The following is a 10,000-nucleotide window of genomic DNA, read 5'->3' on the forward strand; positions in this document are numbered from 1 at the left end:
CTCGCCTCTCCAACAACCGAGGGAGAGAACATCCTTTGAAAGTGAATTATAGGGAGAATTTGACACGTTCATTCCTCTCTCTCTCTCTCTCTCTCTCTCTCTCTCTCTCTCTCTCTCTCTCTCTCTCTCTCTCTCTCTCTCTCTCTCTATACGGTAGTGTTGGTCACGTTTCATTGGCAAAAATCAAATCGTGAGTCTTTCCACTATCTCCTCCACCCTTCGCACCTGCCTCTTCCTCTCCCAGCTCTCACACACGCCCTATTCCTCTCACTCCTCCTCCCCCTCCTCCTCCTCCTCCTCCTCCTCCTCTTCCTCCCTGCCTCTCATCTCTAAGGACTTCCCGCTTTCTTTCCTTGGAGTGTAGCTTTTAATCCATCCTACGTGTCCATACTCTTGTCTGACTGATCGCTTGCTATCCCTCTCCTCTACTTCTTTCCTCCTCTCCTCTCCCTCTCCCTCTCCCTCTCTCTCTCTCTCTCTCTCTCTCTCTCTCTCAGGCAGGTCACGTGAGGGTGCGACAGCTGAAGGGAAAGAGAGTGGAGAGAGGACAGTGAGGTTGTTAAAGTTTCCTCTCCCTACCTCTTCCTTCCTCTCCCTAATTCTCCCTGCTTCACCCTGTCTCTCCCCGTCTCTGCTTTCGTCTCCCTGCCTCACCCTATCCGTTTTCCATTTTCCTTTTATATCTTCATCCTCCCCAGAACGCCTTCCCCTCCCCTCCTGTGCTCTCCCCTCACCCTATTTGTCACCCGTCACCTCGTCACCCAGTCCAAACACCTGGGTCATCTCTCTCTCTCTCTCTCTCTCTCTCTCTCTCTCTCCAAAGTCCTCGAGAAATTCATAAAGCGGTGAAACACAGGAAGAAACTCAGGAGGAGGAGAAGGAGGAGGAGGAGGAGGAGGAGGAGGAGGAGGAGGAGGAGGAGGAGGAGGAGGAGGAGGAGGAGGAGAAGGGAGGGGCTGGAGGAAAAGCGTTTAAATTTGTGGAGTAAGGATGACTTGGATCGTGTAACAGTGGAAGATGAGGAGGGGGGGAGGAGCAGGGGGAAGAGGAGGAGGGCGAGGAGGGGGGAAGGAGGGGGAGGAAAAGCACTTAACCTTGAGGAGTAAAAATGACGCGGGCCATGTAACAGTGTAACAAGAAGAGGAGGAGGAGGAGGAGGAGGAGGAGGAGGAAGAGCAAGAGGCAGTAACAGATGTACAAGGAGGAGCTATGACAGGGCCCAGTGTGGTCTAAGTGGAGCATATCCAGGTGGAGCGGCGGAGCGTGACACCCGTCCGTCTCCTACACGCCCCCTCACGGCACAGCGGCCCGCCACCTGCTGCCGTGCGGTTACCTGCTACCTGGCCACCCTCCCATACACACACACACACACACACACATACACGTCAATATCCAGCAGAACTATTGGATATGTTGTGATGAATTTATTGGACAGGCTTCTCCTCCTCCTCCTCCTCCTCCTCCTCCTCCTCCTCCTCCTCCTCCTCCTCCTCCTCCTCCTGTGATATCCATTGTACTACGTCGCTGGGTAACTGGATGGGCAGCCCCGTCAAATTCTTGTACCCTGGTGATCTAATGGTTTATAAAATGGCGTCTGAATATCGCTAGGAGAAAAAGTAGAGAGAAGAAGGGAATGTTGTGCAGTAGATGAAATTCGATGCATGCAAAGTGCGTACGTGTGATTGATAAGGGTATAAAAAAGGGTAGGGGGACACGTCATGCGCCGATCACACTGGACATTGACTGTTGAAAGAATGACTGCGTGATGAGGTGGGAGAGATTGATGAAGGCACGGGAGGCAGATAAGTAAAGTGAAGTTAAGGTGAGTTTTCCTTTATTTTATTTTATTTGTTGTTTTATTTTACTTATTTATTTATTTATTTTATTTTTTTGTGCAGTACAATCACAGGGGTTAATGATAATGATGATGATGATAATGGGGATGATACCGATGATGATGATGAGTAGATACGAGCAATTTTTTTTCATCATACCTCGAGATTTCCCACTAAACCTTCATTATAAAAAAAAATAAAAATAAATAGAATAAATGAATAAATAAATGGACACACTCTTTAAAACCACCAAAACATCGACAGACAAACAGACCAATTACATCGAGGAAGGAAGACAACTTGACAACAGACTGGTAATTAAGTCCGGGAGCCGCCAAACCACGACCACACCAGCTTAGGGATTCTGTGGCTATTTAACACGGTCGCTATGCCTCACCACTCATCGCGCAACCACCACCACCACCGCCACCACCACCATGGATGCTAACATATCAAGTTCCTATACTGAAAGTCGCAACATACGGCTCTCTCTCTCCACTCCCATCATGCTCTAGTTGGAAGTGACGCTACAACACTGCTCATAGAAAGTAATTAGGACTTGTTTTATCTATCACACAAGGCATTTTTTTTTTTATCATCCCAAACTTTTTTTTAATGTTTACTTTAGTTCTACAGTTATTTGGGTAGTTTTGATGTCTACACAAAACTAAACTAACTTCCAATATCCTTCCTCTGTCTCTTTTTCTGTCTATCCAAGCGTGTATTTGTTGCTATGTTAATGTTAATATCAGCTGACTCTTCGTGTGAGCTTCGCCTGGTGCAAGTTTAATAGAGAGACACGCATGTTGTTATTTTCACAACTATTAAGTAGATGAAATGCAGAACGAATTATTGAAAAATGCGCTATATACAACCACATAATTTTTAGATACTGGAAGATAGAGAAGAGGACACACACACACACACACACACACACAAAACAGACACCCATCAATTAATAACACGCCCTAGACATTCACCACTGCGACTACTACAAACACGAAAGCATCACCACCATCATCAGGAGCATCGGGAGCCTCGGGAACGTGCCACCGCCTCGCCTTCAGTTTCACGGGTCAACTTTTTAAGAGCGGCGTGTGGAGCAGGGAGCGCCGCCCGAGCAGCGCACAACTTCCAGAGAGCAGGCAACTTTTTAATGGCGAAGTCCTGCCTCCACGTATCCTTATGACATCAGGGAGTCTGACATCGTTAGGCTCCAGTTGACCGGGGCCGGGAGGAGCAGGAGGAGGAGGAGGAGCTGGAGGAGAGGCTTTTACGGAAGAGGTTTCCAGTTTTGGACCATTTCATTTGCGTGCGTGAGTGAAATTATTGAAGCGAGTGTGTGATTTTTTGGGTGAATAAGTCCTGGTGGTGGTGGTGTTCATGCAAGTGATGGTGATACTGGTGATCGTGGTGGTAGGGAGTTGTAATGGTGATGACAGTGACGAATTAACAGTGGCAAGGAGCTAAGCCACCCATATCCTTCACACATACATATACACGCACGCACAAAGATCCCATTCAAATCACCATTCAGAATCTAGCAAAGAGAGAACCCACAACAATAACAACAATGACATCAAGAGCAACTCACACACCAACACCAAAGGAGGACATTGAATAACCGTTGACAGAAGGAGTACGTACCACTCACTGGCATTCCCTTCACGCACCACGCAAGTCGCCGGGCCGAGTCACCAGCCAGCCAGCCAGCAGTGTGGAAATAGCTACAGTTTTTACTCAGCCTGTTTGTCAATTTTTGCTCCGCCTGTTTGTCAACTTTCCAGGCATTCCACTTCATCCCGGGCACTAGCTGGAACTCGACCTCCCGTGGGAAAATATTTAACACGATTCACCCACTCCATGTTCTCTTTTCTTTCTTTTTTTTCTACATGACCTAAATGGCACGACCTACGCGGTTAATCCCACCTATCCCCGCCCCGACCCTCGCAGTTCAGTTCAGTTGATGGGCGGGAGGATGACGCAACCTCCTCACACCTTCATGACGGCCCACTTACCAATGCCCACTGATTATTGCCACTGAAAGAACTGGATCCCTATTGATTTCTCTTCACTGGGTATATATTTCTTTTCTTTCATAGGAGAGAGAATTAACAGGCCTTTTTTTTTTTTTTAGAATGTTGTTTTGCTCTTGAGTCTTCCTCTCTTATGCATAAGAACCCAGTGGTGATATAATACTGCGTCTGATGGATGAGGAAGAGATGCAAAATTAGATGTAGCATTAGGGAAGTATGACAGTGGATGAGCTGAATGACGGATTTGTTAAGGCATTATTACTGGCGCAGTCAAAAAAAAAAAAATAAATAAATAAATAAAAAAATAAATAAATAATAAAAATATATAGATAATAAAACAATGAAACTAAAAATACCTATCATGATGAATATAGGGCATGGATAGGGAGGCTTTATACAGAGACTGCCACGTAGAGACATAACAGCTCTTGCAACTTCCCATATTTCTTGAGTTCTTATCCTCTAAAATACAAGACGCAGCATCACCGCATTCCATTCATCAACACAACACACATCAAGCTCACTAGATGCCATTCACTCACCAGCAACTCATTATCACCAGGATGTGGGCAAGAGTGTGATATGGGTGCCTTAGCTCCCTACCACTGCTAATTCGTTACTAACATCACCATTACAATTACCCATTACCACTATCACCACCACAATACCACCACAATATCCCACCACTCCCACCACTACATTTTCAGCAGTCACAGGAATCGTACTAACACGCGTGGGGCATAACGGAGCACCACACCAATCACCACCACGATCCCACGCAACACCAGCCAGTCATGTAAAGCAGAAATTCCTCCCCCTCAGGAATGGGAGTAAAAACTGCACGCCTTTATTGCCCCATGACATTTGGGTCACAGCAGAACATTTCACACACGAGTCTGTCAATGGAGTCCTCTAAATTTTCAAGTAAAGCTGACGTTACTAAGCAGTTAATTGCGATAATGTACTTCCTCTCTCTCTTCACCTACTTCTACACGGAACGTTGAAAATGAAGGTTAGTTTTCTACAGCTGAAGTATGACACTGTACTTCAATCAGCATCCACCCACTCACCCACCTGCACAAAATTTCATTAGTTAATTGTAATATATTTCCTCTTCTTTATTTACTTCCACTCAGCATAGAGCCTTGTAAAAGATTGACAGTGTTTATACCTGACACCCAATCACCCACCCACACACACACACACACACAGATTTATGCAGTTAATCAAGAGGATATATTTCCCTCCAACTACTTCCATACAATACAAGATCTAGTAGAATGTTTATATACTTGATATCCTCCCGCCCACACACCCAGGCAGGATTTCAGTAGTTAACCAAGAGAATGTTTCCCTCTCTCTTCATCTACTTCTTCACACTACAGAATCTAACAGAAACTTAATTTAATACTCGACGCCCACCGACCTACCCACTCACACACACACACACACACACACACACACACAGCCTACATAACAATGACTGCCTGGCCTGTGATTGGATGGGGAGGGACACAGAATCCCGTCTGGCCTGGTTTCCCCATCTGCACAATCTATAATTCAGGGCGTTGCTCTCCATTTGTCCTTCTGCATCCCTCCAGCCAGTCTCCAAGTCCCTCATCTTTCGCCTCTATTCCACCTGTCCGTTCCCATTCACACCTTGACTCACTAAGCGAAACTTTCAATTAATCCTGATACTCCTTTCGTTTCAGCTCAACACTCCATATCACACTTTCATACTCTTACAGCTTCACTCTGATATAATAAGGCAGATTGGTACTTAATACACTCCATTTACAACGTTATGAATAATTATCCTTCACACTTTCACCCTCACGATAATTTAACTTCCCTGCTAACATCTCTAAGGACCACTCAACTTTCCTCTCGTAAAACTGTTAATCTCCCAAATTTTTCCTTCCTGCAGTTCACCTTACTTCGCTTAACTAGTTCACTGTCACTGGCTAGTCACTGCAGTACAAGTTGAATTCCTCCTACAGTCTTTTCTTATTTTCTTTTTCTTTTTTTTTTTGCATATTCACCTCTTCTTCACCTTTATCTTTACATTTTTTCAATTACATTAACGCAATCACTTTTTTCTGCAATAAAACCTGCCTGTGTTCTCTCCATTTTCTTTTTTTTTTCACTACCACGGCTCGTCAGAAGGCCAGGCAGCACGAGGCGGCTTGCATTAAAGGATTACATTACAGGATGATTATTATGTGCACCAGCTGGATTACAAAATGAACGCTTCAGATTTTCGCGGCACGCTGCTGTGGTGGATCATGGCGGCACGCATTACACTATGAGAGAATGGAAGTCACTGGGTGGCTGTCATGTTACTAAGGTGGGGGGAACTGCTGTCTTTTATTTATTTTCTCTACCTTTCACTCTTTCTACCTTTTTTCTTATCTCTCTTCTTCTCCTATCTATCTCTTCCAGTTTTTCATTCTTTCTACCTTTCCTCTTCCCCTGTCCACTTCTTCCTATCTCAGAACCTTTCCTCTTCACTATCTCCTATTTATCCTCTTCTTATATCCTTTTCTCCCTATTCTTCACTCTCTCCTATCTTTTCTCTTCCCATTTCCCCTTTCCACTTCCTCCTATCCCCAAACCTCTCTCCCTCACTCTCTTCCACTTTTCTTCTCCCTCTTTCCACCTCTTTCTATTCTCAAACCTCTCTTTGTTACCCTCCCATCTATCCTCTTCCCTTCTCTACATCTCTATCCTTCACCCTTTCCTACCTTTCCTCTTCCATCAGTCCAGCTTTCCTATCTTCAACGCTAACTAAACAAAAAAATTCATAAGATAAATTTAAATAAAAGATGAAAAGTTAAAAGTCATCGTGTCATTGCCAGGTGTGCCAAGGTGAGTGCCACGTTCCTGTGACCACCACGCTCCTGTCACGCCACTCTCCGGGTCTCACTTGGTATGATTCTTGCTAACTACTAAACACTGTAATCAGGCAGGATAGAATGGAGCTCAAGGATCTGCTGCTGCCTGCTTTCCCTCGTGATCCTTTATAAATTCTAGTGTTAAGCTTGATGACAAAAAGAGGTCAGCGTCTGAAAATGTATGAGTAGCATTATTTTTTCTTTGGTGATGGAAGGAAGAGCAGTGTTGACTCATATTAGTCGTTATAACACTTTTTTCTTACTAACTATAACAGAAAATGAACATTTTTTGTGGCGTATATTTACATGAAATGCGTTATATATAAACAGACCTCGTGACTGCCCAGCACATAATGTACACTCCTTATTGGTTCACTCGCACTACAAAGCAGTAACACGTGTGGGAGAAATGTAAGAGTTACCCATGGTGCTGGTTTTCTGTCCCGCCCGCACACCCGTTCTCTCGTCTTAAGTGGTAAACTACTCTAGATACACTAGCTCCCTGGATTTTCACTTTTAAGACTTCTTTTTTAACTAGTCTGTTATATCCAAGTAAAGAAAACTATGCAGAGAACTGTAGCTAACAATATCATTCGTAAAGAGAATAGGGAGGCCTTTTTTCTGCATAGGCAGGTGGATGGCGTGCGTCACGAAGAAAACCTCCTCACACCAGCATGCCATAATGATCACGGTAGACGGGAAAAGAAGAAAAAAATAGATAAATAAATAAATTACAGGCAGACACTGTACAGCACATTACCTTATAAATACGCTGTGGACATTAACTACATGGAAACAATTGCTTTACCTGGGAGATGATTGACCTTGAGTTTGTTTATATTGTGAACAGAAAACAAACAACACTTGATATCCTGCATTACAAAGCTAAGCAATATTAACATACTCGCGTTTTCTTTCCACAATACAAAGCAGAATTCAACCACTTCACAAGCATCAGATAACAGGAGTACTTACAGCAGGCAGTGGTGGTGGTGATGGTGGTGGTGATGGTGCCGGCCTTCAGGGGACACACAGTCTCGTAAACGCTGGACAGTGAACAGCTGGATGCCCTTCACCTGCAAACGATTTATATAATAAGAACAGCTCAACAAAAGAGAGGACAAGCCGATTGTTGACACGGATGGTAATTTAAAGTACAAGCCTATAGAGGCGGTCTGGGTGTCTGAAGGCTGCATCACACTCAGCACTTCCCTCGTCAGCTGTGTTCAGGTTTTGTAAAGCCTCAAAAGTTATAATTTCTGTTCAGGCAGTTGTTTCCTTCCACACATGACGGTGTGAAGATTCAAACTGATAACTTCATTCATAATTATGGCTTCACTTTTAAATGCCACGTCATTGTCGAAGATAAGAGAGAGAGAGAGAGAGAGAGAGAGAGAGAGAGAGAGAGAGAGAGAGAGAGAGAGAGAGAGAGAGAGAGAGAGAGAGAGAGAGAGAGAGAGCAACAATCATTAAGGATAACTAGCAATCACTCGTTGAATTTAAGCAATAAGCAAGCCTCGTCCCGTCTCCTCACTAATCCATCCCTTGTGCTTCCTTCGCCTCTCACTGCTCACTCTCCCCGCAGACCTGCCTCCCCCCCGCCTGATGGATGCCCCCCACCATCCTCCCCACTCGGACTACCTCGTTAACTACCCAGGGGCCAGGTTAAGGGTTGCCGCTCCCCGCCCCTCTCACCACACATCACATAGGTAAGTTCTTGAATGTTCCTCTCTCACGTTCTTCCTCCTATTACTCATTTGGTACCGTGGTGTCAGTTAAAGCCAAGTCCTGATTAAGGTTTCGGTACTTCAGCCTTCCCTGACAAAGAAACTGATGTGACCTGTTACAAAGCCTATCCCCTTTTGGTTTTCGTGTCAAGCAAACCTAAGTGATTATTCTGAGGCTGAAGAAAAGGTACCAAGTATCATCTCTCGAGCAACATGCCTCTCCCCCATCCCTCCCTCTCATACATAGACCTATACGAACATTCATCCAGCACTCACATAAATACCTAGTTTTTCTGTGGCTGAAGGTAAGGTGACAAGACTCTTCTCTCAAGCAATGTACTCTTCCCACCCTCCCTCTCAAACACAGGCCCACACGAACACTCACCCAGCAAGTAAACTGTGGCTGAAGAGAAGGTAATGACGTATTGGAGGAGACCTGCTTCTTTTTATCCTCCTCCTCCCATGCAAACGTCGTATGAATTATTATCCTGCACTAAACACATGACACAGACAAACACAGCCCTTACCTTAAGCTCACAAGAGTCCCGTGACCACCGACACGTCCACTACCAAGCGCCACCATCCGCCATCTGCCTGCTCAACAAAGATGCATCACCTCCTCTCCCTTGTTACGCATCTCGTTTGTCGCTGAAATTGAAACGCACATATGGATTTCTTATTTGTGTAGCCTCAGGTTGTTGATATATTTGTGTAGTTTTGTGTTCATGTTTCCAGTGTTTTATTGTTAATGAGATTGATGTTACGGTAGAGTTAAATGATTTCTTAGTGTGTAGATTAGTGAGGCGTGTCTGAGTGTAGTTATATCGATGAAATTTTCTTCCTGTGTAAAATGCTTATGTTATTACTTGACCAAGACACGCCAGCCACAGTGACATGAATATTCAGTGTTTTGCTCTAGTTAGACTGGTACCTCACTGCTGATAATTGATATCTTGACACGTACAAGAGGAAAGCATGTCTAATTACTTCGCAAAATTTAACTCCCATCCAATATTATTTTTAGTATCATTTTCCTCAGACGCACCAAACACAGCAACACAGGTATTCGGTGTTTTGTTTTCAAATTATACTGACAACCCACTCTGCTGAATAATACCTTAGTCCATTAGGCAATCTCGTCTACGGATACCCACATCGCAAAATTTACTTCCCGTTAACCATGGTGTCCGTTTCTTAAGATACACCAACCCATAACAGACATATTCACACCAATATAATGCCATGAATAAAGACCAACCGGTAAATTAAGTTAGTACGAGTATGTAAGTAAGTAAATAAGCAAATCTATCGTAGGATTAAAGGATTACAAACACAAACACAATATTTATTTCTTTTAATACACTCCCGTCACCAGGGTGGAGGAGGCCGTCAACAGGAGGGAAGAGCCCCATTCCATTATGTTCGGCTCGTCAAGTCTCTCCACCAGCACCTACCACCACCACCACCACCCCACCCGCCACAGGTCAGGCCGGCACCACCTGCAACAC

General features: G+C 44.5%; 1 protein-coding gene and 1 long non-coding RNA gene across 7 annotated transcripts in view; one reads left to right on the forward strand and one right to left on the reverse strand.

Moving 5' to 3' along the window:
* LOC135093371 (uncharacterized) overlaps positions 1-9,141 on the reverse strand; it is a 95,622-nt gene extending 86,481 nt beyond the window's left edge. For all 6 annotated transcript variants that reach the window (XR_010263332.1, XR_010263331.1, XR_010263333.1 and 3 more), the window contains exons 1-2: positions 9,020-9,141; positions 7,741-7,841 (exon numbers count right to left, since the gene is read on the reverse strand). This is a non-coding gene — a long non-coding RNA (uncharacterized LOC135093371). The remainder of the gene's footprint in view (positions 1-7,740; positions 7,842-9,019) is intronic.
* LOC135093369 (NHS-like protein 3) overlaps positions 1-10,000 on the forward strand; it is a 26,336-nt gene that overhangs the window by 8,766 nt on the left and 7,570 nt on the right. The window contains exons 3-4 of the mRNA XM_063992618.1: positions 8,351-8,474; positions 9,868-9,975. Of these exons, the coding sequence (XP_063848688.1) occupies positions 8,351-8,474; positions 9,868-9,975 (232 nt within the window). The remainder of the gene's footprint in view (positions 1-8,350; positions 8,475-9,867; positions 9,976-10,000) is intronic.

The sequence above is a fragment of the Scylla paramamosain genome, chromosome 42, assembly GCF_035594125.1.
Source record: "Scylla paramamosain isolate STU-SP2022 chromosome 42, ASM3559412v1, whole genome shotgun sequence".
Taxonomy (NCBI): Eukaryota; Metazoa; Arthropoda; class Malacostraca; order Decapoda; family Portunidae; genus Scylla; species Scylla paramamosain.